The 26,837-nt window shown below is 44.3% G+C and overlaps 1 protein-coding gene across 2 annotated transcripts; it reads left to right on the top strand.

Moving 5' to 3' along the window:
• The first annotated feature begins 709 nt into the window (after positions 1 to 709).
• IL17RD (interleukin 17 receptor D) lies at positions 710 to 26,837 on the top strand. 2 transcript variants are annotated; one of them, XM_040246420.1, is made up of 12 exons: positions 710 to 776; positions 5,510 to 5,635; positions 9,870 to 9,988; positions 10,509 to 10,629; positions 12,568 to 12,612; positions 12,925 to 13,076; positions 14,326 to 14,391; positions 14,943 to 14,997; positions 15,492 to 15,602; positions 16,434 to 16,618; positions 19,110 to 20,049; positions 20,788 to 26,837. In XM_040246420.1, exons 4-12 carry the CDS (start codon positions 10,512 to 10,514, stop codon positions 20,898 to 20,900), a joined length of 1,785 nt encoding a protein of 594 aa, XP_040102354.1. In that variant the 5' UTR covers positions 710 to 776; positions 5,510 to 5,635; positions 9,870 to 9,988; positions 10,509 to 10,511; the 3' UTR covers positions 20,901 to 26,837. The 2 variants fall into 2 exon arrangements, with proteins under 2 accessions (XP_040102354.1, XP_040102353.1); XM_040246419.1 differs by lacking the exon at positions 710 to 776 and having other exon boundaries at positions 5,171 to 5,635.

Raw genomic sequence — 26,837 nt, 5'->3', positions numbered from 1 at the left:
GGCGGGGCCACCAGGAGGATGCCGGGGGCTCCCGTGTGGATGCTGTAATTAAAGTGGGAAGTCTGGCGGAGCTGTTAGCCCTGCTATTAGGAGTGCAGATGGCTAGCGGCCACATCACTGAGAGTCAGAGGTAGACCTTTTAAAGTCCTTTCTTTTTCTTTTATGACCCACCGTCTATGCTCCAAGCATAGGTATGGAGGCAGTGAAGAATTTTCTCATTAAAAGTAACAGCTTATTCCCACACTCATTCCCGCTCTTGGAATGAAAAACCTGTTCCCTCGAACTTTAGGAATCGCCTATCTGTCGTGGCTTAATAGGGCTTTTGGACAAGAGTGTCTGGTAGGCAAATTTTATAACCAATCAGCACTCAAAGTGAATCCAACTGGAAGGGCTCCAGCTGGCAGCTCATGGTCTCCCTTTCCCAATTTTACTGTTAATGAATTATTATTTAACCCCCAAACACAGAGCAGCCTGCTGCTATTGTTTCAGGGGAAGTGAGTACCCCTGATCCCCATGGCCTGGCAGTGAGGAACCTCCTGGGCTGGAGGGAGTTGGGTGGGGGGGACCGGGGATGGGGGGCCATGAAGAGCATGGATGTTGCTCGGTGACTGGCATGGCCCTGGGTCTCTGCAATCGTGTGCGTTTTGACTCCATCGGGATCTGGGCTGGAAAAGCATATTGGCTTCACTCCTCCTCATGTTCTCCTGTTTTCCCGCAGGGAGTGGGGCCGGCCAGCAGAAACAGCGGACTGCACAACATCACCTTCAGATATGACAGTAAGTAAACGACTTGGCCACTGAAGAACAGAGCCCCTTCAGTGATCTAAAGCTTGCCTGGTCGTGCTTAATCGGGGACCCTGCAGGTCCTCGAGTTGGGGGATTTCCTGAACTCGCTCAGGTTTGTCAACAGAACCGAAGCACCTCAGACTCGTCTAAGCCACCCAAGTATTTCAGAGCTTGAACGGGTTGGTTGTCCTCCAGAGTGCTGAGAGAAGCTGTGTGGGGAGACCTCTCCTGCCTTCTTCAGGAGAGAGCCGTATCCTTAGGAACAAACCAGATGCCCCTGGGCCCAGCAGGGGTCACATGAGCAAAGCACCCCAAGCACAGGATGCTTGAGAGTGATGGGGACAGTGGTAAACTGGAGAAGCCCGTGTCTTGTCCTAGAGGAGCACTGGGTCCTCCATTCCAGCTCAGTCAGATGTGGTTTGCACGAGGAGTGGGGAATTTGAATTTTTTTAGTTTGAGCATTCTGGTGGGGGATGCATGCTGTGTGGCATTCAGGGACCTTAGTTCCCCGGCCAAGGATTAAACCTATGCCCCCTGCATTGGAGGGTGCAGAGTCTTAACCACTGGACCACCAAGGGAAGTCCCAGCATGGATTTAAAAAGATATATAGTGTATATTACCATATGTAAAATAGATGACCAGTGCAAGTTTGATGCATAAAGCAGAGCACTCAAAGCTGATGCTCTGGAACGACCCAGAGGGATGGGGTGGGGAGGGAGGTGTGAGGGGGGTTTCAGGATAAGGGGAACACATGTACACCCAGGGTTGATTCATGTCAATACATGGCAAAAACCACCACAGTATTGTAATTATCCTCCAATTAAAATAAATAAATTAATTTTAAAAATATACTGGCATTTACTTAAAAGTTTTCACAAACGCAGAGTGGGCCGAGTTAATCTGTGTCTCAGATGGGCCCGAGTGTCTCCAGTCAGCCATCTCTGATGGGGGCCTGAGTTCTCACCCCGTCCCCCATCTCATCAGCCATGAATGATGGCCAACGACTCCACTTTTCCAAACCTCAGTTTTCTCATCATGTGAAATAAGGATAAACTTCCTCAGCACCATTTTGAGACTTAAGTAAGGTAATGCTTATAACTGCTCATCTCAGGATCTAGCCTTCAGTGTGCACTCAGTAACTGATACCTGTTACTATTAGAAGTCATTCCAACTGGAGCTGGAACCCAAGCACCTTTTTGGGCCCTTCTGTCAAGGAATTATGACTTTTTCTGACCAAACTGTTTCCTGAGGGCAAGTTGGGTTGTTTTTTTTTTTTTTTTCTGATGAAGCATGTAGAACCCCCTCTGAGCATCTGCTTTCATGCTCTAGAAGGTAATTATATAGAATTATGAGCAATTTTAGCCTTACAAGCCATAATTTATAGGTAAGAATGTTGACAGGAAGGAGATTGATTCATATTAGTGACTGCTGATGTTTGATTAGTCTCTTGGGGAGAATCACGAGTAAGGGCTGTAGGTCACACTGGGCCTTTGGAATCAACATGGCTAAAGCAGGGTTTTTGAGGTCATGTGTGCAACCTAACAATTTTAAATACAAGTGTGGATGTCAAGGTCATGCCCATAGTTGCTGACATGGGTACTTTCACTGATGAGGACTTAACATGGGAAACTCAGATACTTCACGTCCATGATGCGTGCATGTTCTGGGTAAATGTTATGATGGTAAGGAAAGATTTGCAAGTCCATGAGACTTGATTCAGCTAAGTAAAGACACGTGTAAGGGATCTTTCTTTAGATTAGAAAGTTAATTTCTAATAATATGTTCTTGGTCCTGTTAGATCTTGTATTACATTCAAAGTTCAAAACTTTCCGGTCAGCTGCAAACAACTATTTGCATCTCTAATTTAATATGGGGTTTTGTGAAAGAGGATCCATACCTATAAAACTTAAAAGTGCCTTAGTGTTTCCTTCATGGGACTAGATACGTGACACCCATGCCAATGTCTGTCTCTTGGTCATTGTTTTCTTTCTGATTCTTTGGCATTTAATTAGAATTTAATTCACAACTCAACTCTTGAGACATCTGAAGCTAGGTTGCATTTTGGCCAAATGTCATTTGGGCATAATTATTTTGTAACCAGAATCCAAAATGTTAGAGTTGCTAATAATTGGATCCAGGCTGTGCAAAAAAACTTAGCTATTGTTTTCCATTGACAAAGATAATTTATTTCTCCCACAAGGAGGTTGCTGTTACTGCTCTGTTGACTGGTTACTAGTTCTGTTTGAAATAGCTAAGAACCAATCACCAAGTTTTCACCAAAAGTATTAAAGTACAGAAATGTTACTTTTCTATTCCTTTTCCATTTAATGTTACAAAGAAAGAAAACATCTTGCCTTTAAGTCAAAACCAGCTCTCAGATCTTGCCTCCTTTCACATTGGATTTCTTGTTTCTCCTTCAGGCTCTGAGGGGGTAATGCCTGAAGAGGTTGTAATACATTTTTTTAATTCATGGACTTTACATTTGCATAATTGTATTTGCAGAAACCCAGAGAATGCCAATTTTGACATTAGAAATGAAAAAAGGAAAGAAAAAAACATAACTTACTTTTGTCCATGAATCTTTTCCTAAAGCTGTTTCAAGTCAAAGGTTTCTTTCATTATGTACTGTGCTGTGCTAAGTTGCTTCAGTTGTGTCTGAGACTCTATAGGACCTGTAGCCTGGCAGATTTCTCTGTCCATGGGATTCTCCAGGCAAGAGTATTGGAGTGGGTTGCCGTGCCCTTCTCCAGGGGATCTTCCTGACCCAGGAATCAAACTTGTGTCTCTCATGTCTCCTGCATTGGCAGGCAAGTTCTTTACAAGTGCCACTTGGAAGGCCGCTTCTTTCATTATATATCTGAATAAATGAAAATGTCTGAACTTGATACATATAGTGGGATTCTGTCTTCTTTCTTTCTTTTTTTTTTTAATTGGGAAGCTGGTCTCAGCCAGGATTTCTGCAGATTAATACCTCTGACTCGGAACTTATTTTTCAGTCCAGCTTTGTGCTGGAGATACAATTAGTGTGAGCCCTCAGAGGTGGTATTGTGTCCTGGCCCTGGGCTGGTCACTGGCGACATTGCAAGCCATCCAGTCGATCACTGTAGCTAGTTTCCTTGTTTGTTCAATGTGTGTGTTAAACCAGATGTTTCAACATTTTTCCCCCTACTTTAAAGTTCTCGTCTATCTAGAGAACACATGTAGAACACTTTGAGAGTGAATTTTCATCAGAAGTAGAATTTGGTTTTATTAATCATTAACATCTTTTCAAAAGTAATCCTGAAATGTAGAGGTGATTGTTTTTGAAGCAGATGGAGTTTGCAGAAGGGAGTGTGCCTTCTGTAGGAGTTAGGCAAAAAAGCAGAACACAAAGCAGAGTGGAAGATGGAGTTTCAAAGGGGAGGGGGGGTGCTTTCAGTGCGTGTGTGTTGTACCCTTAGAAGAAGCTTTAAAAGAATATCATGTGCATCTTAAAAGGCTTGCAAAAGTATCCATTAGATGTTAGCCATTACTTCTGTGTGGTGGGAGGTTATGGATGACTTTTACGTTTTTCTTATGTTCTTTTGCGACTTTCAGATATCTCGTGAATGTTTTTCGTCATAAAAAATGGGAAATGTGTGGTATAGTTTATGGGGAGGGGGGATGGGAATGTCACAAACTCACCAAGCTTCTTAGAAAATACCTCTGAATGTTTCACCTCCAAAACCCCCTGACTTCCGAGAGGGTAATGAGTAGGTTTGAAATCTGATGGAAGACCTTTTGCATCAGATTCTAAAGAAAGTCTTCAAGCTTAATCACTGAAAAGAAATAGCGATAAAGCAGCATAATTCTGATGTCTGTAGTGAAGGCTGGCTGCTCTCCCTGCATGCGTGGCTGAAACAGCCTGCAGCCATCCTCTGAGGTCCCCGCCTGGGTCTGGCTGGATGCTTCTGGCAGCTTTTTTAGGATTGTGCAGACTTTGAAAGTGCACTTAGCAATACCAGGTGGCACAGCTGCTGCACTGGCAGGTGGCAGTGAGTCAAGTCCTCAGACGAAATCAAAGAATCAGTGGTTTTCATTTTTTCAAGCACCATGGGAGTGTTTGGATTCAGTGGGTGTTGTGGGTTTCCTTGATGAGGTAGGGTTGGGAACAAAAGTTTTACCTTTGTCATGCTAGTTAACATCCAAGGTGCTCTGCTTATCACTAAGTCACTTAGTCCCTTTGGCAGGTCCTAATTGGATTCTTTAACAGCCCGGCTGTGAATGACGCCCCCTTGAGTTCACATCCTCCTAAGAGTTCCTCTTTTGCAGTCGCCTTGCCCTCTAGGCTTCTTCTGAAAAAGAACAAACCCCAGATTACTTAGTCATTGTTTGGTTTCAGATTACTCTGTAACATTGGAAAAGTTTTGAGCTAACCTAAGTTATTACTGATTTAGGTAAACTGTCAGAGTAGTAAAAAAGTGAATGCCTGATACAGCAAACTCCAGACCTTACATAATCCTCCAACCACTTTAACTCAAAAGTGAGGGGGTGGTAGTGTTATACATAAACCCCACTGCAGCATCTTAACAGTTTTCCAAACAGCTAACCTTTGATGTCATCTGTGGGCTTTGAGGCACACATCTTTAAACAGAGTAGATTTGGCTAACTCCGAGCATGCTCTGTGTAATTTGAGAAGATGAACTTGGAAAAAAGAAAGAAACAAATGTTTAAATCTAACTGTCCTGGTTCTCCCAACCCTCTAGACTGCACCACTTACTTGAATCCGGTGGGGAAGCACGTGATCGCTGACGCCCAGAACATCACCATCAGTCAGTACGCCTGCCACGATCAAGTGGCTGTCACCATTCTTTGGTCCCCCGGGGCCCTCGGTAAGTGGTCCAAGTGGAGTCTACGATGGTGGGTGGTACCCAGTACAGAGGTCATAAGTGCAGTGGCCTCCTGGAGCCAAGTAGGTCTTGACACAAGTGTAGCTTAGGTGTGCATCTGCACAGACACTACTTGATTGTAACTCTTGCTGCTTCATGCTGTGCTTCATGGCTCATCTTTTGTTCCCTTGGCTGTTATCGAGAGAGATGTAGGTTTGTAAAATAATAGTGTGTGAATGGTAAATGTCACTGAGGTCTTTGCTTGTGTGTCTCAGCAGGAGTAGGGGGATGAGTGGCCTAGCCAAGAATGTAATGGATTCAGGATCCAGCATTTCTGTGGCCACATGGAGATGCACCAGCCTAGCCTTGGCACATTTTGTGAGTTGTCAGGACAACCCCAGTTTTCAGGAGAAATCATGGAATCAACAATTTTTAAATGTTGGAAACGAACTGAATTTATATTTAAATTGTATGGACTGAAAAAAAAGCCAAACAAACAGAAAAAAAAAACAACAAACCTACATTATCTGGCCAGATTCAGGTTAGGGCTGAATCTGCTTGTCCTCTTTAATGAATTGATGATGCCCAGGATAGGATGGGGTAGTTGAGTGTGGAACATGGAGAGGGCTCATTTGTTCAGATGGGCCTGGGTTTGAACCCAGGATGAGCTACCCAGGTGTGCTTGTAGTAAAGAATCCATCTGCCACTGTGGGAGATGCAAGAGAAACAGGTTCAGTCCCTGGGTCAGGAAGATTCCCCTGGATAAGGAAATGGCAACCCACTCCAGTATTCTTGCCTGGAAAAATCCCATGTGAAAAAGAGCCTGGCAGTCTACAGTCCATGGGGTTGCCAAGAGTCAGACAGGACAGTGTGCACTCTCACACACACACACAACCTTTAGGAGAAACATTTAAACCTATCTGAGCCTCAGCTTCCCCATCTGAGGCATATGACTTTTTCCTCATTTAAGAGTTAGAAATAGAGTGGATACATGTATATGTATAACTGATTCACTTTGCTATTCAGCAGAAGCTAATGATTATAAATCAACTATGACTGAGTGACTTCACTCACTTCACTCACTTTATACTTTCTCACTGGAGAAGGAAATGGCAACCCATTCCAGTTTTCTTGCCTGGAGAATCCCATGGACAGAGGAGCCTGGCAGGCCATGGGCCATGGGGTCACGGAGAACTGGACACGACTGAAGTGACTGAGCACGCATAGTCAAAAAAATTGCAAAAACAAAAAATTACTGAGTGGAAATGTACAATGGGATAACTACTTTGGAAAACCTTTTTGTATTCTTCTGAACAGGTATATATGCATTACCACATGATCCAGCCATTTTGCTACTATTTACCCAAGAGAAAGGAAAGCATATATCCACACAAACATTCATAGCAGCTTTATTTTAAGTTGTCCAAAACTAGAAACATCCTGAATGTTCAGTGCATAAACTGATACACCAGCTGTGGTGCGTTCACACAATGGAACACCACCCAGCAGTGAAGGAATGAAATCGTGATATACTTAACAATGTGGATGAACTTCAAAATAGTTTTTCTGAGTGAAATCAGCAAGACAAAAAAAAAAAAAAAAAAGCATTGACACATTCAATAAAATACAAACAAAGCTTTAGTGGCAAAAAGCAGGTTCCTAATTGCCTGGGAACAGAAGTGAGAGGGAGTATAAAGAGACATGAGGAAGAATTGGGAGGTGATAGGAAGTTCTTGGTTTTAATGACAGTTTCATGGGTATACACATAAGTCAAAGTATATGAAAATGTTCTCTGTAAAATGAAACTAATTGTATGCCAATTATGCCTCAATAAACCTGTTAAAAGTAGAAAAAGAGAATTAAGGACAATACACACACCCACAAGAGTACATTTCTAAAGAGAACTCTTAAAAAACAGTAATAGTGTCTGTTGTTATCATCAGACCCTGGTCCTCAGGTTTCCTAGGATATTGCCACCCAATCTTAGAATTTTAAAAAAAGTCTGACCAAGGAAAAAGTAAGATAAAGTCTAAATTTCTTAATCTAAATGGGGTAAATCTCAAAGGAACCAGATTCAGAAAAGGTGGGTAGAGACAAGGAGAATGGGTCAGACCTGTGGGCCTGACTCACTTCTCTATGTAAATACCACTGGGTCTGAATGCAACAGGCTTTCCAAAAATAACATTATCTTAACATTTAAAAGGAAAAACATCCTCTGTGGATAAAAGAGAAGGGGTCATTCCAACATAAGGCTAAAAATGGTTAAAGGGCTGGCCTGACACATTGCAGGCTCCCTCTTTAGAATGAAAGTAAGAGATGTGAGAACTGACATGTGGAACCGTGAGGGCAGAAAGATGAGCTTTTTCTGCATGACAGTGTGTGGGTGGGGATGGCTGGATAGATTCTAGCAATTTCTATGAGGTTCTATTAAGGAGACTCCTTGGGAGATAGAAAAACACATGCGTTAAGAGCACACTGGGTTTGATCCCACCTGGGCCATTTCATCCCTGTGTGACTCTGGGCAAGTCATCTAGTGTCTGTACACCTCTGTTTCCTCATCTATAAAGCGGGGACAATACCTTCCTCTTGTGGTTGTGAGAAGGATTCAATCAGTTAAATGACAAGGAGTAAATAAGTCCCTTTATTTTATTGCCCTCTAAAATTATAAACATGATCTAACTATGAGATGTTATAATATTTTGATAAACCTGTTGCTATAAGATTTACATTTACTCCCAGACTTGGAATAGTGGTTTTCCAGGCAAGTCTTTTTAAATATAAGAACTGGAATCACCCACTCCCACCTCCAACTGATGAATTTGTCTGTAATTGTGAGATGTACAATCTTTACAGTCATATCAATCACCTGGCTTTTGTTTAAACAGTTCTGGCAACATTGCATGAATTAAATCTTAGTATAAATAATAAGGATTTGTTCAAAAATATTTGGAGGGGAGGAATGGGAGAATTTCAAAAGACAAGTTCCTGTGAGATCTACTGAATAGTTTCTGGTCAGAAACCTTGGATCTGGGCAGCATGTGTGAGTCTCTGGCTGTGGATCCACCAGCCCTCACTCCTGCAGGAAGCTTTGTACTCGAAATACTACAACACGGCAGGATCCGGACTTGTGCCCTCTGTGCTCCAACCTCTTAAGTCATGAAGCTCTAATTGTAACTCCTTTGCCCTTCCCACCATAAAATATGTGCTCTTCATCAAATAATTACAGGATTGGAGAACCTATTCGAAAGAGAAAAAGATTTCCCTGGCCTTTGCCATCGATAATTTTCCCACCTGCTTAATTGCATCCTGTGTAATTACTCTTGCCCTGGAAAGGGGAAGGGTTGAAAAATGTCTCCTTGTCTGGTGTTTCGAAAGAATGCGAAATCGATATCTTGCCAATTGAGGCCTGCTTCGGGGAACTCCAGCTGCAGTTGGACCTCTCCAGTCTCCATGGGATACGAAGCCCTAGCACCGGCTCTCGTGGCCATCAGAGCTTAATCCTTTTGAAAGCGACTAGTTGGACGGGCAGCGGGGGAAGCTCAGGTGGCAGGAGGCTGGGCCAGTCCCTTTCAGTGGCGCTGTGGGCGTCCCGGGGGCCTCTGAGGGCAGCATCAAGAGCACACACTGGGCAGCTCTTGGGTGTCTGCCTTTCAGGCATGATTAGAGCAAGAACAGCTTTGTAAATCACATAGGCATTCTCCTAAGCTATTTAATCTCCAGCCCAGGACCCCCTTGGGTGCAGACACACACTTTGCTGGGAATTTTCTACATTGCTCAGTGAAACACGCCAGCAAATATAGGACTAAAAGGGGAAGTATTTGAAACATGGTTCAGGGCAAGTCCCTAGTCAGCACTGGAAATGATCATCAGCTGAATACACCTAGTTTAATGACACAGAAATCATATATTTCACTGCAGTTTTTTATGATCAATTGTGACTTGGGTCTAAATATTTGAACCCTAATGTCATAGAGCAAACGGACTTTCGTGAAATGGCTGGCAGGATTAGAGATTTATTCATTAGTAATGGTGGGACAGAAAATCACCTGGCCTGTATGAGAGGAATGCAGGGTATGCCTTTTTCCTTTCTGTAAACCCAGATATTCCTGCCTGGCTTAGAATGCCTTTTATTCTGTTGTGTAGCGGGGAGAGGACGGTGATCTTAGAGGAAGGAAAGTGTGTTCAAAAGTAATTAGGTCCTCTTTTCACATTAATAAAAGCATTCTGCTTTGCTCAGGCATCGAATTCCTAAAAGGATTTCGGGTAATACTGGAGGAGCTGAAGTCAGAGGGACGACAGTGCCAACAACTGATTCTAAAGGACCCGAAGCAGCTCAACAGTAGCTTCAAAAGAGCTGTAAGTCCATGCAGGGGAATGCACCCCTGAAGACGTGCCATTGTTCTGGGGACTGAATGGTCTATTGAGAGCCTGTGAAACTGCAGAAGGAGGGGCTGCGGACTTCAGCCCGCCTGCCCAGGTGGGCCAGCCTGCTCCACCCCCCCAGAAACCCTCCAGCACCTCTGGGTGGTAGACAGACACGCCTCTCAGGTTACAAGCTGGAGTGGAGCAGCCATCCTGGAAGGTGGTGTCAGGAGAGGATGTGGGCTCTTCCCCACCAGCTTGCAGCCTTGGCTTCACTGTCGGAAAAACAGACATGTTGTCCATATTCCTTTTCATTTAGGGGTCCAAACCTAAACTTGATCTGGAAAAGAAACCTGACTTCTTCCTGCCCTGGGACACCCCCCCCCCCGCCCCCCTGCTGCCAACCCTAGAACTGTGTCTGGGGGACCTTCAGGATGGACCGGAACTCTTGCACATAGGTAGAGGCGTGGGTGATTTCTCTGTGACATCACACGTGTTTTTTGATCCCTTTTAGGGGATGGAATCTCAACCTTTCCTGAATATGAAATTTGAAACGGATTACTTTGTAAAGATCGTCCCTTTTCCTTCCATTAAAAATGAAAGCAATTATCATCCTTTCTTCTTCAGAACCCGCAGTGAGTATGGTTTTTCCTGCCTACTTTCCATGGGGAGACATTTCTCTTGCTTTTAAAGACATTTTGACAGAGATAGGTTCAAGAGTACACGAAATACTAGTATGAAAGAGAAAAGCATCCAGAAAAGCAATTTTTAAAATTAAGATTTGACCCAGGCTTCCGTGGTGACTCAGTGGTCAAGAATCCGCCTGCCAATACAGGAGACATGTGTTTGACCCCTGGGCCAGGAAGATCCTCTGGAGAAGAAATTGACAATGCACACTAGTATTTTTGCCTGAGAAATCCCATAGACAGAGGAGCCTGGCAGGCTTCAGTCCATGGGGTCACAAAAGCGTCAGATACAATGGAGCAACTAAACGACAACAACTGTTCATCTAACCAGAAACACCCATTCCTGGCTTGTTATAGAGCAGACATGACAATTGACCTTTTTTGAAGGTGCTGCAATACAGCCATGTAGTAAAATTGTTTAACTTAAGAAGAGGAAAAGAAAGTATAAGTTTAAGGTGAAATGATTCCATTCTGTACCTGTCCTCAGGAGGGTGGCCTCTGTGGGTGGCTGCCTGTCATTTTTTCAAGATTAGGTTAAGAAAATCAAGTAGTGTGTCCCTGAGGTCACCTCATTCTAGGAAGTTTATTTAACATCTCTGTGCCAGACTCCATTCTAAATACTTTCCAAACATTAATGCAGTTGACCTCCATAACAGCCCTACAAAGGATTTAATCTTACCATCCCCACTTAGCAGAGGTGGAGCCACACATAGAGAGGTTAAAGGGGCTGCTGGGGGGCTGGGATTTGAATGCCATGGAGCCCGACTCTAGAGTCCTCACCCTGCAACCAGCCACCGGCTGTACAGGGTTCCCCTCTCTGCCTGCCTCTCCTTTTCCACCTGTTCTGCACACAGTGTGGTGTGTCTTTCATCAGCCCAAATTGCTGCTTTAGAGTTCTTACTCTGCTCTGCAGAGTTCTTACTCTGATTGTTTTCTTCTTTTAACACTGTAGTGGTTTTCTATGCAGAAAGGTTCATTTTCTTAATGAAAATAAGATTCCATAGGGCAGAGACCATGTGCATTTTACAGTATCTCTCAATGCCTTACATGTAACAACCAGATACAGGATTCAAAGAATGTATTTATGCAAAGCTTGCCTAAATCAAAACTAGCCTACTTTAATTTTCTTCATCAGAATCAGAGTCTCTCTGAGGGTGAGGTGGGACAGGAGGTGCATTTATCACCATTTTGGACACCGTGACCTCAGTGCAGCCTTTGATTTTCTTGGCATCGTAAGCACATTTTCCAGAGGGTCCTCCTGGGTTAGCAGCATGATATATAGGACCTCTCTCGTGGTGTTTTTTTTTTTTTTTTAATCATATTTAAATCCGACTTCAAAGCTCCTTGTTTTCAGCACTGGTACTGCTACTTAGTAGATGGCTGGATGTCATTTTTAGACTCCATCAAAAGGATTTTAAATTGGAGAGCCAGCAAAAGTTAAAGTAACCCCAAGACAAGGTGCCAGGATCACTCCAGTGTTCTCTCATGCCTAACCACTCTGCATTTGGCTAGGGGCTGGCATTATTTCTGTCTACAGCTAAAACAGAGCCCCTCCATAGGACAGAAGCATGGACACAGTCTTGCTGCCCTTGGCCATGGCCTTGAAACTATGTAATACCTGACAAGCTTTTAAAATGTAGGTGACTTCATATTGTTTCCATTTATGTGGCATAAAATGAACTGCATTAATATCTTTATACTGTACAATTCAAATTTTCACAAGATACAACTGGGCTATACTGAAAAGCATTGTTGACTCAATGCAGTTGCTGTGTTTTACATTCTTTCCAGCAACGTTCAGTGCTGAATATTTATATTGTATTGAATTGTTAGATGAGGAAGATGTCAAACTGTCCTAAAACTAAAAACATGTGTCTTTCTTAATAGCGTGTGACCTGCTATTGCAGCCGGACAACCTGGCTTGTAAACCCTGTAAGTATAGCTGTCCTTGGTATTTACAGGTGGCACAGTGGTAAAGAATCTGCCTGCCAATGCAGGAAACGTCAGAGAAGTGGGTTTGATCCCTGGGTTGGGAAGATGCCCTCAAGGAGGAAATGGCAACTCACTCCAGTATTCTTGCTGGGATAATCCCATGGACAGAGGAGGCTAGTACACTACAGGCCCTTTGGTTGCAAAGAGTTGGACATGACAGAGTGACTGAGCACGCATATAGCTGTCTTTGTCCAATCTCAAGTGGAGTCAGGGTGGCCTCATGTTGCTCACTCTGGTCCTTCCTCCCCCTAGTCTGGAAGCCTCGGAACCTCAACATCACTCAGCACGGTTCGGACATGCAGGTGTCTTTTGACCATGCACCCCACACCTTTGGTTTCCGTTTCTTCTATCTTCATTACAAGCTCAAGCATGAAGGACCCTTCAAGCGAAAGACCTGTAAACAGGTAAGCTGCTGGGTATGCATAAAGAAACCACTGCATGTTTTAAAGTGACCCCAGAGCCTCTGGAATTTGGATGGTTCAGTGTGAACATTAGGCTCTGTGGTCTGTGAGCAGTAGGTAGCTATTCCAGAATGTTATCACTGAGTTCATCTCGGGGTCATCCTGAGTCACCCCTCACTCCCTAATTATCTAAGTATCTCTACCCTATCTGGCCCAGTGCTGGTGCAGCCAGTGATGTTTTACCAAAGGAACCGAAACAATGACGTAGTTGTCAGTTCTTTAGTATTTCAAACCTGAATCAGGTGCTCACTGTGTGTCTGTTGTCTTTACAGCTCAATGAAACCAAAGCTGCTATTATCCTCCCTTTAGAGATATGGAACCTGAGGCCCATGGAGGTCACCTGGCCTGCTGCTTAAGGCCTTACAGCTAATCTGGGAGCCAAGTCACTAGCATGTCAGTGGCTCGTAGTTTATACAGAGGCCAAAGTTAACTTGAAATTCAGTAACCAAGTTCTTAAACTTGAGATAGTCAGAGGGAGTGGGTGGTATTTCACGGAAGTTCATGAGAATGCTCGATGACCCCATAAGAGCACCAAGAGAGGTTTTTGGTCCTGGTGGCAGAAACCAGCGCCCTCCTAGATGCGTGTGCCGAGTTCGGTTTTCCTGCCTGCTCTCACCTCTGTCATTGACCTTTTGCTGCTGCTGCTAAGTCGCTTCAGTCGTGTCTGACTCTGTGCGACCCCATAGACAGCAGCCTACCAGGCTCCCCCGTCCCTGGGATTCTCCAGGCAAGAACACTGGAGTGGGTTGCCATTTCCTTCTCCAATGCATGAAAGTGAAAAGTGAAAGTGAAGTCGCTCAGTCATGTCTGACTCTTAGCGACCCCATGGACTATAGCCTACCTTCTACTCAAGTCAAAATTATGGCAAATAAAATATGCACAAACAGGGGAGGGTAATTTTTTCCCATTTATTAAGTAAAAGGTATTCTAACTAGCTGCTTTGTCTTCAAATAAAAAACTGCTGCTCTGGGCACTACCAGCCAAGTATAGACTATGACAGGGGTCGCAGGTTCTCCTGGGCCTTTCATCAGAGTGAAGTTCAGGTACGCACAGTTGCTTTCTAATTGTCATCTTCTGAAAACATAATTGAACCTGGTGGGAAGTCTCTTTCATTCAGTTCCAAAACAAAAGAGGGGTCCTGGTGACCTTTATCTGAGAAGAAAGTTTTAAAGTGTTATTTGTTTCTTTGCAGGAGCAAAATACAGAGATAACCAGCTGCCTTCTTCAAAATGTGTCTCCTGGGGATTATATAATTGAGGTACACACAACTCAAGAAAGCCCTATTATTTTTATTTAAAAACATTTTTTTTTTCTGTACCATGTGGCTTGCAGGATCTTAGTTCCCTAACCAGGGACTGAACCCAGAGCCTTGCCAGTTAAAGCACTGAGTCCTAATCATTGGACCACCAGGGAATTTCTCTTTTTTATAAAAAGTTTTATTGACTTATAGTTGATTTACAATGTTGTGTTAAGTTATGCTATATAGCAAAGTGATTCAATTATACATATACACATATATATATTTCCTATTTTATGTTCCTTTCCATTATGATTTGTCACAGGATATTGGATGTAGTTCCCTGTGCTATACAGTAGGGCCTTACTAGTTATCTATCCTCTGTATACTCATTTGCTGGAAAAGCAGAGATGTATCTGATCGTTACTGTCTAATCTCGGCTTGAAAATGGTCACAGGCAGCAGCAGCTCTGTCCTCCCCTTGCCCCACTGACCACAGATAGAAAAATGAATGGAATCTGTTGAGATGGTATCACTTAGAAAAAAAATAACACAGCATCCTCTGCTTTGCAGCTGGTTGATGACAGTAATACGACAAGAAAAGTGATGCATTATGCCTTAAAACCAGGTGAGATTTTGTGTTTGTTTGAAATGTTGCCTCTGGACTACAGAGTGGACCAAGGTATTTGATACTTTCCGTACTTCATGGTTTAGGAGAAGAAAACACTTGAGCTCCTCACTCTTACATGATGTTCCATCAAATCGGAGTTTCCTTCCTCCCTAATGTTGATGCCTGGAAGATTAAACCCAGTGTGTTACATGTGTCACTGGGACTAAATAAGCAGTCAGTTGTCCTCAGAAGCAAAGTGGTGGGGTGGGAGGTTTCCTTAGGCAGATTCTCACTCAAAGGTATTCAGTGATCTCAGCAGATTCTAGCTGTTGAATTGTATTCTACAGCCCTTTAAAGTGAATCCTTTTATAATTACCGAATCATTACTAGAGAAAGGTGGTCAGGGAGTCTTAGAACCTGTTATGTGGCTTATTTTTAAAAAGAAAAAAATGTTTTTCTTTGAACCTTTTACACTGCTGACATCTCAAAGCCTTCCCTTTGAAATTTCCCAGTGCATTCCCCGTGGGCCGGGCCCATCAGAGCCGTGGCCATCACTGTGCCATTGGTCGTCATATCGGCATTCGCGACTCTCTTCACGGTGATGTGCCGCAAGAAGCAACAAGGTATTTGTGTGGTGTGTCCCCCTCCAATCCAAGTTGGCAGGACTGGGGCCAACAGAGAAAGACTGGGAGCACTTGGTCCCTCCAGGCAGGTGACTGGGAAGCCGCACAACTCTTGTAGTCAGTTCCCTGGCTGCTGTAGTTCCCAGAATTAAAATACTTGACTTTTAACCTGATGAGCCACTAAAAGGGCAGGTGTACTTCCCTTCTCAAACTGAGGATGATAAATTCAAGAGCATATAGGAAGTCCAAAGGTGTGAGTAAAGGAAGAGGTAGGGCTTTATCACTTATAAAAGTCCGATGACAGGAGAGAAACTTGTGGGACACTTGGAAATGTATCCTTAGTCTGAGTGGTGGTTACACAGGTATATACTTAGATAAAAATTTCCTGAGATGTACTCTTAAGATTTATGCACTTTACCTTTGTAAGTTGTACAAAAGAACTCCCCAAACCTCAATGAAAGTTTTAAAGAACGTCAGCTCTTTATTAAAGCTTCATTGGTCAGGTAGCTGCACTCAGTTGGAAGAGCTGGTTCGAGATACTGCTGACCAGAGTGGAGGGTGGGGGTGGGTGGGTGGCCCCTGCAGTGTTTCTGGCTTAACCAAGCTCAGTTTCTGGTGAAGAACAAATTTTGGCCATTTTTGGCTCCACTGGAGAAATCAGCTGTCCCATTCTCCGAGGTCATCCAAGGGGCTGGTAGAGTTAGGGAGCTGGGAGTACTCCAGGTGACATGGCGACTGTTGTTTCTTGAAGACAGCATTACATCTCAAGTCGTAGGGAACAAGTCAGAGCGTTGCTCATGGGCACCAACCCTATCTTCTTGTCCACTTTAGAAAATATATATTCACACTTAGATGAAGAGAGTTCGGAGTCCTCCACGTACACCACAGCACTCCCCAGGGAGAGGCTCCGGCCTCGGCCCAAGGTCTTCCTCTGCTATTCCAGTAAAGATGGCCAGAATCACATGAACGTTGTCCAGTGCTTTGCCTACTTCCTCCAGGACTTCTGTGGCTGTGAGGTGAGGAATCTAAAGTCTCTTCTTTTATCCTGGGTGGGATGTGTGCTAATAAACTCTTAGCTTCCGACCTAGCGGTTAGCCGTGGCACTCTTCTTTGAGTCTGTCACAGCCATCATTGAAACTAAATGTTTGCTGACACATAGTTCTAACCCCGACACACTCCTGCTCAAAAGCCTTGAGTGGCACCCACCTGGCAGGAAGTTTTTTAAGCTTTAAAAAGACTTGTTGGGTGTATGGATGGTGGAGGAGATGGCAGTGTGCAATGAGGGTGGGGGGAGGAGGGCATCATGGCATTGGAAGGTCAAAGAGAAAATGGTAAGTAAAGAAGTGGGTTTAGACAATTCTTTGGGGGAGCTTTGCTAATAATGGAAAACAACATGTTAAGTGCTCATATGGTCTACTCTGGTTTCTTGCCTATTCTTTTGAGTTAAGCTATTAACATGTAACTTTTTTATACTGTCATAGTATTCATTTTAGAGTGAAGTTTGAAGCTCTCACGGAAAACACACTGTTTCTTACAGATGCAAGAACTGTACAATAATTCTGGTTTTTGTTGTTGTTTACTCGATAAGTTGTGCCCAACTCTGTGACCCCATAGACTACCAGGCTCCTCTGTCCATGGGATTTCCCAGGCAAGAATACCAGAGTGTGTTGTCATTTCCTTCTGCAGGGGATCTTCCTGACCTAGGGATCAAACCTACGAATCTGTGTTTCTACCATTGCAAGCAGATTCTCTTACTGTGGAGGCACCCTTGGAAGTTATTTGTGCTTTGAAATGGAGGGCTCAGTGAGTTTCTCAGACTCTCTCCATGTGGTGAGGCTGCCCCCTAGTGTCAGTAAAGCATATTTACAAGGCTGGCAGGGTTTCTAGAGGTGGGCTGATCAGCCTCAAAGACCAGCAAGTGGCACACAGTCTTCAAATACAGACAGCCCCTCATTTGCTCTGCTTTGTGAGTGACTAGCCTGGGGAAAGGTGGGCTAGTGTAACATAAATACGGGTGTAATAGAAAATTTGGAAACTAGAAAAGAATGACAAATTTAAAAATGAGTGGTAATGTTAACTTGGAGAAGAGGGACCACAGTTAAAGTTGCTGTATTTCCTCCCAGTCTTTTTCTGCATAGATGAACTCATATATACAGTTTTGCATTTTGGATGGATTGGAATTATTTTTTTCTTTCTCTTCACTCAGTGACTTTTTATACTATTAGTAGTTCTATGTAAACTGAAGTTTTAAGTAGACACTTGGTTCATATTAATGATTCACCATAATTGTTTTTTTTTTCAAATTGTTAAACACATTTGATTCCAGTTTGCCTCATTTCTGCTGATTTTCCAAAGATAGATACCTGGAAATGGAATTGCTGGGTCAGGCAGGAACATTTTTCTAAGTGGTTGGTCAGTTAGCTTTCAGAACATATAATGTTAGCGAGAATTAAGGAAAGTGTAAGACAATTCAGGATTATTTTCAGCAAGTAGGTAGATGTTGGGGATTTTCTTCTCTTTGGTATAATACCTTAGAGCAAAAAAGGAAGTCAAAGTCATTTCAGAACCCTTTCCCCTATGCCCACATTTGGGCATAGGCATTGGGAATTAATTTCTGAACTACAAAATGAAATTGCCAAAAGACTTTGCAGCAAAATCAGATGAAGATGGTCTGAGAAAGTGAAGCCCTCTGAGGGGCCACGCATGTCCTGTGGTCTTACTTTGGCGGTGCTCCACTCCCAACTCCCTCCCAGACCTCCCCTTGGGTTAAAGGCCTGGTAGGGCTGTGCTCCTGTTGATTGCTGAGAAGTCATGGTGAGAGACGGCAGTCTCTATGAGTGAGTGAACCAGATGGCGGTGTTACTGCGGCTCGTCACCCTTCTCTCCATGCACCAATCACCTGGTAAATAGCAGGCTGACCTCAGGCTGCGAGAGTGGCCAGGGAGGCCCTCTTTGTCACTCATACTATCTGTCGTTGAGTCAGCTGGCAGCATGAGTGGGCTGTGGGCAGTACTCTGGCATCCAGACCTGAACTCCATTTCCAAGCCTACTTTGAGATCCCTCACCCACACCCTTCTATTACCACCTTCCAGTTCTCTCTTCAGGATCTGCCCCTATCCAGGTGGCCTCACTCATTAGATAGAGCCTCCCCCATTTCCTCTGTTTTCCATGCTCACCATCACACTGTAAGTCCACTGGAGGCTTCACATGTGATGTGTGACTTAGGCAGGTTGTCAGATACTCTGAACTTCTGTCTTCACTTGTAGGGTGGGGGTGGGAGTGGTAATGAGCCCACAGTATGCTAAAATGAGGACCTGATGCAGAGGGCCTGGTGCTTGGTGGTCAGTCACCCATGGAATGTTAGCTGTTTCTTGGAGTTGGGTGGCCTGGAGCCTGCACATAGCAGAGATTTGGGGCAGATGATGAGTCCATCTTGTAACATTGCCCATCTTGTCATTCGACTCTCCAAGCTGTACAGGTGAGTGAGATTACCTGTTCTCTTTCCAGGTGGCTCTGGACTTGTGGGAAGACTTCAGCCTCTGCAGGGAAGGGCAGAGAGAATGGGTCATCCAGAAGATCCACGAGTCCCAGTTCATCATCGTGGTGTGTTCCAAAGGCATGAAATACTTCGTGGACAAGAAGAACTACAAGCACAAAGGAGGCGGCCGAGGCTCTGGAAAAGGGGAGCTCTTCCTGGTGGCGGTGTCTGCCATTGCCGAGAAGCTCCGCCAGGCCAAGCAGAGTTCATCCGGGGCGCTCAGCAAGTTCATCGCCGTCTACTTCGATTATTCCTGCGAAGGAGACGTTCCCGGCGTCCTGGACCTGAGCACCAAGTACAAACTCATGGACCATCTGCCCCAGCTCTGCTCCCACCTGCACTCCCAGGACTGCAGTCAGCAAGAGCCGGGGCTGCAGCCGGGAAGGGTTAGCCGAAGGAACTACTTCCGGAGCAAGTCAGGCCGCTCCCTGTACGTCGCCATTTGCAACATGCACCAGTTTATCGACGAGGAGCCTGACTGGTTTGAGAAGCAATTCTCTCCTTTCCATCCGCCTCCTCTCCGCTACCGGGAGCCGGTCTTGGAGAAGTTTGACTCGGGCTTGGTTTTAAACGAAGTCCTCTCCAAGCCAGGGCCCGAGAATGAATTCAGCCTGAAAGCCGAGTCGGCGGGCCCCGGGACACCGGCCGACTCGCACTCTGAGGGCCCGCAGTTCGGGCCTGACGAAGACGTGGAGGCTGGACCCGTTGTCGCGGGCGCCAGTGCTGTTCTCCGGCCCCTGCTGCACGCGGGAAAAGCTGCTGGGCCCTCGGACATGCCGCGGGACTCGGGCATCTACGACTCGTCCGTGCCCTCATCTGAGCTGTCCCTGCCCCTGATGGAAGGGCTCTCCGCGGACCAGACGGAAACGTCTTCACTGACGGAGAGTGTGTCGTCCTCCTCAGGCCTGGGTGAGGCGCGGGGAGCGGGAAGCTGGTGGTTCGGTGGGTTGGGTTCTTGATGCAGGCTACAGCCTTGCTCTAGGGTTCCAGAATCCAGGAGAAGCTTTTTGCTAATTTTGCTGCAATTTTGTAAGTCTAACGTTATGGGAAGTAACAAAACTACATTGGTAGCCTTCCAGGTAATGGGACTGTTCAGGTGTGTGAGCTACAGAAATACTGATAAGAAATTATGGTGAGCTGCCCTGTACCATGTTATGTAACATACAGGATGTGCACTAGCTCGCCTTTCTAAACTGAAAACGAGTAGATACTAAAACACGTTGGGTACCAAGTGTGTTGGATGAGTGTCTGTGGACCTGTAGATTTGCAGAGTTCACCACTCCCAACCTTGCCAATATCTTTAAAGCCACATGCATTGACCCAGGGGTTCATGGGGCATAGTATTCTCTCCATTCTAGCTCAACACAGGCTCTGGTAGAAGGGCCTGCTTCCCCAGGGAGCCCCCCACAGGATGCCGTCTGGAGCTGCTCTTACTGTGCCTGTAACCCTTTGGAGTTCATGCATGCAAACCTGGCCCCTCCGTTGAGGGAACTGGAATCTGGTGCCAGGATGAGAATGCCCAGCCTTGAGCTGGTGGGGATGCCTGCCTCACTTGTGCAAAGTGCATGGTGCAGACCCAGATCCAGCCTCATTCTGGCCTGAGCACCCAGCAGTAACATGTGACTCTGCCCTCTCTTCTTTTCTTAGGTGAGGAAGACCCTCCTGCCCTTCCTTCCAAGCTGCTTGCCTCGGGGGTGTGCAAAGCAGAACCTGGTTGCTGCAGCTACACTGGTGAACTCCACACGGTCGCCCCTTTGTAACGGAATGGAAGAGTCTAAGCATTGCCACTTTAGCTGCCGCCTCTCTCTGGTTCCCCAGCTCATCTCTCTGGGTATGTGGCCCACTTGGAGCTGAGGTCTCTTACAAGGATATTCAGAGCGAAATCCTGGCCAGTACTTGCTCTCCTTGCCTCTCTATTCTCTACCAAATATATTGGCAGAGTCTCCAGTTCTCTGAAACCATGTGGAACTGTGAAAGGCATGTCCATAATGTCTGACAGCAGCTTGCCATGTTAGGTCAGACTTTGGACTAGAGCCAGTTCTGGGAGGTAGGGAAGAAACAGGAAAATACCCGCACTGATCATTCATACTTAATTTATCTGTGCAAACTTTGCCAGTTAGCTATTGGCTGCTTTGATTTGAAATGCTTTGTGGAAAAAGCACTTTTGATGCCACTACAGCCGCAGAAGTCAAGTGCCAGTCTCTGTGGAATCCATGTAGTTAAAGATAATGCCTCTTTCCATTGTTGGTATGGAATTTACAGTGCCATTTAAAATGCCATGGGTGTTTTAAAAAAAAAGCTCTGGAGTCAGAGGTCAAGAAGGTAACTGAATATAGTCATTTTTCATAAAAATGAGTCTTACATATTAGTGGGGGACATGTCTGGCCAAGGAGGGGGCTGCAGGGCCAGGCTGTTGACCATCTAGACCATTCTTTCTGAGATGGGTTGGTCAGTGTGCAGAGGGCACTGGGGCCACATCGTGATCTGAATAGTCATCACGCAGGGCCCAGGTCTGCCCACCAAGTTTCCCTGGCTTATACTTAATTTGTTGAATCTCAGATGTTGGTGCCTAAATGTTTATTTTTAAGAAACTGATACCTAACTGGGCTGTATTCACCGAAATTATAATTTGTGCTTTGATCGACCTCTAGTCTAAAGCTCTGAACAGAAAATTAGGAATGAGAATCCACTGACAAAACAGCAGTATGTGGAGGTGGTAGCCAGTTAATCTGCTGAACTTGTTTTGCCTAATGACAAACCTCTTTTTAAGAAGGTGAAAAGGAAAGTATTGTTACAAAGATGAATGTGCTCTTTAAGTATTGTCTAGAGAAGACATGGGACCTGAAATCATTAAATTCTTGAATCTTAAAGTACTTCCCTCACAACCCCAGCCTGTGAATAAGGTTTCATTTTCTTTTTGTTTGACTTACCCAGTTAAAGATTTGTCTCTTGTACTTCATTCTACCAAAAATAGGTATTGAGAGCTTAAGAGGAAAGAATTTGCTTTAAAAGGGAGAAGTAATATGTTCTGTTTTTATGAGTGACTTCTGTACAGAATTTTTGTTTCCAAAGGGAAAATAGTTGTTCCTTTTCCCTCTTCATGACCTTAAGGGGGAGTGAATATCTTTTTCTACCTTTTTCATAAATGCTGTTGGATTTTGGCACCAATACCAGGGACTCCGATTTTCACTCCTTCACAAAATAGGACCAGTATTGGGGGGGGGGGAACACTGAGAAGCATCCTCAGGTGGGCTGTGGGGAACTGGGGAGGGAAGGGCTTTTCCTTCGAGGCTCATGCCCAGCAGGTGGGGAAGGGAAGGCTTGCACCCTTGCTGGAAAGAAGAGGTTTGTGTGTATCTTTGATGCAAATACCACACTGCCTGCTCTGTAAAGGCAGCTGGCAGCTTCTTGGGAGAAGAACATGCTCGTCTGTTCTCTGGCATCGAGTTTCCTGCAGCTGCTCTGAGGGAGAGACAAGTGGGCTGCAGAACTGTCTCCCCTGTAAGACCAAGTATCTTGCTGGAGGAGGGATGTTCCATGCTGTCACTGTGGAATCCAAGATGAACGTAGTTTCTGCCCACCCGTGAGTGTCCTGACATTCCTTTGTCGGCATCCATTCTGTGAAGTCTTATTAATGTATGAAAATGCACTTTGGAACATTTTCAGAGTGATTTCTCACTGAAGTCAAGAAATGGTGCATGCCCCAGAGGTGCCATTAGGAGCTGCCTTAGGATAGATGTTCAGCTTTGTATGTGAAAGGAGGCATCTCTGAGAAACTGGCCCCAGTAACAGAGTGAAAGACCAGAGAAGAAGCATCAGCTGAGCTCCATGAGCATGGACAGAGAGCTTGCTAAATAAATTTACTGTGAAAATGGAAAGGAAAAATTGTGCTTGGCCAAAAATCAAGCGATGCTTTAGTTTGGATTTAGAGTTTAGGTACTTATTTTGAAATATTAAAGACTGTGATGTTCAGCAAAATCAAACTTTTGTACCAAGTAATGAAAATGACAGTGTGAATGCCCAGCTCTGAATAGTTGAGAAGTCCAGCTTTCTAGTGTTGTCTTACTACTTAAACTTTTTTTTTTTTTTTTAAACCCTCCCCATCTCTTGCTGGAAGTGGGAATGGTTGCCGTATAGATGAATGCAAAACGTTTTATGCAGAGGTGTTTTTGACTCACGAATGGCCCTGGATGGTGGAAATGATAGGACAGAATTCACATAAAGGTTCAAAAGTCACAGGCTTTCAGATGCTGGGGAACCAAGAATTCGAATATGGGAATGAACTCAACGAAGGGCCTTCATTCCTAGAGTAAAAGGCTCTGTAGCTCAGATAGGGGGTATCCTCTGTACTGGAGGCCAGAGGTAGGTCCCGGCTTCCTTCAGCTAACTGGGAAGGGCAGGTGGTTGAAATGAAGGAGCTAGTTGTTCATCTTGGCTCACCGACGCCCTGCATCTGACACACGACACCTTCGCATTTGGCACAGTCGGCTCTTCTTAGAGCATGGCCAGGTGGGTGAAGGCCCAGGCACAGGTGTGTTCTTCTCTGAGATGAGCTGCAAGCAGGAGGGACTGTCTGGATGGGCCCAGCCCAGTCATACAGGGGCAGGAGTCTTTTGGAGGACTGAGGCCTGGGCCTGTGAGGTACATTGATCTCCAGATAATCAGAAGTCATCCAGGCCCAGGTCCCAGAACTTCAGTGAGTGACCCAGCCAGGTGATAGTATTTTGAGCCCAACACGAGAGAGGCCCTAGAAGTCATGAGACAGAGTTTTTGGTTGACACAGTAATAATTGAAGATAGTCCCAGGTCAGAAGTTGAGAGCTGAGTTGTCTTTTCCTTTAGAAGAAGCAAAGGAGGAAAAAAGCTTTTTTTTTTAAATTCCTGGTGAAGAAATGACACACTTTCCTTCCTAAAGAGAGAAAACTCTGCAGTCTGCAATCAGCGCAACACTAATTGGGCTCTCTTAGGAGAGAGGAATTACTCTGTCTTTATTGGAGAGAGGTGGACAATGGCAGTGAGAAGGTTATGAGCCTTTTCTAGTTGATATGGTTGGGAAAGAGTCTGTTCTTATTTAACAAATGCTGTTCCCTCAGGAGGCCCCCCTGTAGCAAGTGTAGTGATAAATAAGGTGTGATGACAAACCCTTCTCAGGCTCAGAGAGACAGTGGGGCCTGGTGGAGACTGTAGCCAGCAGACACCCTTATGCTGCACCTACAGGGAGCAGCCACTCCAGCCGGTTGTGACCATATGGTGTTTCCTGATTGTCCCATTTTTCAAGAGAAACTGAGAATCTGGGAGTTTTACATGAAAACAATCTGATTATTTTTCTTTAGTATGGGCACTAAAATTCTTAATTGAATTCAGGAAACCCATGGGTGGACCTGATTTGGCCTGCTAGCTATCAGTTTGCCACATCTGCTTTAGAAAATTTGAAAAGAAAGGCATCCATGGTAATTATAGATGTCTGATGTCACAAGAAAATACTCTTGCTAAATGCAGCCAGAAGTTAGATTGCTTTTTATTTTTTTTAACCCATTGCTTCCCTAAAGAAATTTGCTATGATTGTGAATACATTTGAAATCTTTTGATTGCTGCTTTCATACTTCATATGTCTTAAGAAAAAGGCAAGGCAATTGTTAATTTCAAAATCAGATTTCTCCTCATTTAAAAAATGTGACACTTGGAACAGTTTCATTTAAATTCCACACCTTAAAGGTCCTTATTTATAGTTTTAACTCTTGGCTTAATCACTTTTTTGGATGAATTAAATCACTTTTTTAATGCTGAGTGTAGGCCAAGCCCTAATGAGGAAAGCAGACATTGTGGAGAGTAGGGCAAGGAGTCCTGAGTATCCACTAGAGCCAAGCATTTGCTCTGTCTTCGGTTTTAAATAACTTGTGAGTTGATCTGTTTTGGAGATATGTGACAGAGTATGGAGATACCAGTCAGGAATCTTCATGGAGTTGGGTCATCCTTGTTATATCACCTCCTTTCCAGGTTCAGGGTTAAAATAAACAGGAGGAGATCAGACTGTAAGCCAATAGCTTTCATGCTGACTGCAGAGCTTTGGGGGTGAGAGAAAGTTTGGATTATCTGACAGGTGCACATCTAGTGTCAAACAGGAAGGGTTGCACATGAATTATTTCAAACATTTGGCTGTGGATGTGATTCTGGATTTTCAGCGAAGGAGCTTCTGTAACCTACCCTGCTGATCAGATAGTTCTTTGTACATCTTCCTTATAGAAAACCAGCCTTCTTTTGTTCAACATGTAGTGGAAAAAGAACAGCTGGTCACCTTCCATGTATTTGAAAACCACAGTGAAATCATCCCTCTAGTATTTTTATTCCAGTGCTAAATAATCCCACCGCTACTCATTCTTCACAGCTCTTGTTTTCCAGGGGCTTAATAATTTTCACTGCCCTTCTGTTTCTCAGCTTCACACTCAGTTTAGTTGCCCAAATAGAATGTGGTGCTTTATTCACATTGGTGCCTTGTGAAAGCCAAGCTCAGGATGGGGATTAACAGAAATTATTACGTACCCAGCTTCTTTTACTATTTAGAAATATAAAGACCCTTTTTTAAAAGTGGTATATCACCTGTGTTCATTTTGAAGGTTGCTTACTACATTTTTTTTTCTCAGCAGTAGTCCTTTATCATATGTGGGTTTGTTATTTTTTTCCCTTGTTTGTTCAAACACTTGGTGCTTATTCTTGATGTGTCTGATGTTATTCCCGAGCTTCTTCGAGATACCCTTCAAGACCAGCTCTTACTTTCTGAGTGGCAACCACCCCTCCCTTCCAATTTTGGATTCTATTTTTATATATCTGTATATGTCACCTTTAATTCATGACTCACAGTATTATTAAATGGTGCAGACTTTAGCCACAGACAAGATAGCAGTTGCTAAGGGCTAATTTGCTAAGAGGGCGAGTGAGGCCCTCTTGGGAATTTTGGGCAGTTGCCTTCCCTCCTGCTCTTCGACTCCTCTCCAAAATTCAGTGAGGACCACAGACTCCGCAAGGAACATGTCCGTGTTCTAAAGGGCTGGAGCCGAGGCTCCAAGTTGATCGAGCACCGTGGTTTGTACAAGCAGATGTCTGACAAAAGCAAACCATTATGACTGTGTATCTGATGTTTTTATCAAAGAAAATTTCAGTGGAGAAGATTCAAAGAAGCTATCTTCTGTTTGTATGTGACAAAGACAAAGTTGGCTGCTCCAGTCATTAGCCAAAAATTAATTACCGTTGGATGACGCTAATGTGTAAGCATGTTATTTTTAATAAGTGGTTATTTTCTCTCTCAAGAAAAAGATGTAGTGAGTCTGGAGAGAGCAAAAGCTTTTGTAAAAACCAAATGTATTCATTTAGAGAGTAGATGACTTTTATTTTCACTGTTTGTTTTGTTTTTCACTGCAGAAGCTCCCTATTACTTTGTCTGGGGGGAAAGCCTGTGGAACAGTGGTTATTGCCATTGTCTTTGTTTCATCTTTAAGTTTCTCTCTTGTGAGGTTTGATGGAATAGTGAGCACTGACCAGCAGACTGTAGCAGCATGCTATATTTTTACATTGAAGATATTATTGTCTTATTTGATTTGTACATAACTGTAAATAGGTGATAGTAGTCCACAGGTGACATTTGCAAAATGTTGTTTTTGTGCCCTAGAATCTCTGCATCAAATAAAATGTTTTGTTTTAAGA

Source organism: Oryx dammah, unplaced genomic scaffold, assembly GCF_014754425.2.
Source record: "Oryx dammah isolate SB20612 unplaced genomic scaffold, SCBI_Odam_1.1 HiC_scaffold_9, whole genome shotgun sequence".
NCBI lineage: Eukaryota > Metazoa > Chordata > Mammalia > Artiodactyla > Bovidae > Oryx > Oryx dammah.
Note: the sequence above shows the minus strand (reverse complement) of the source record. Positions and strands in the feature narration are given on the sequence as shown.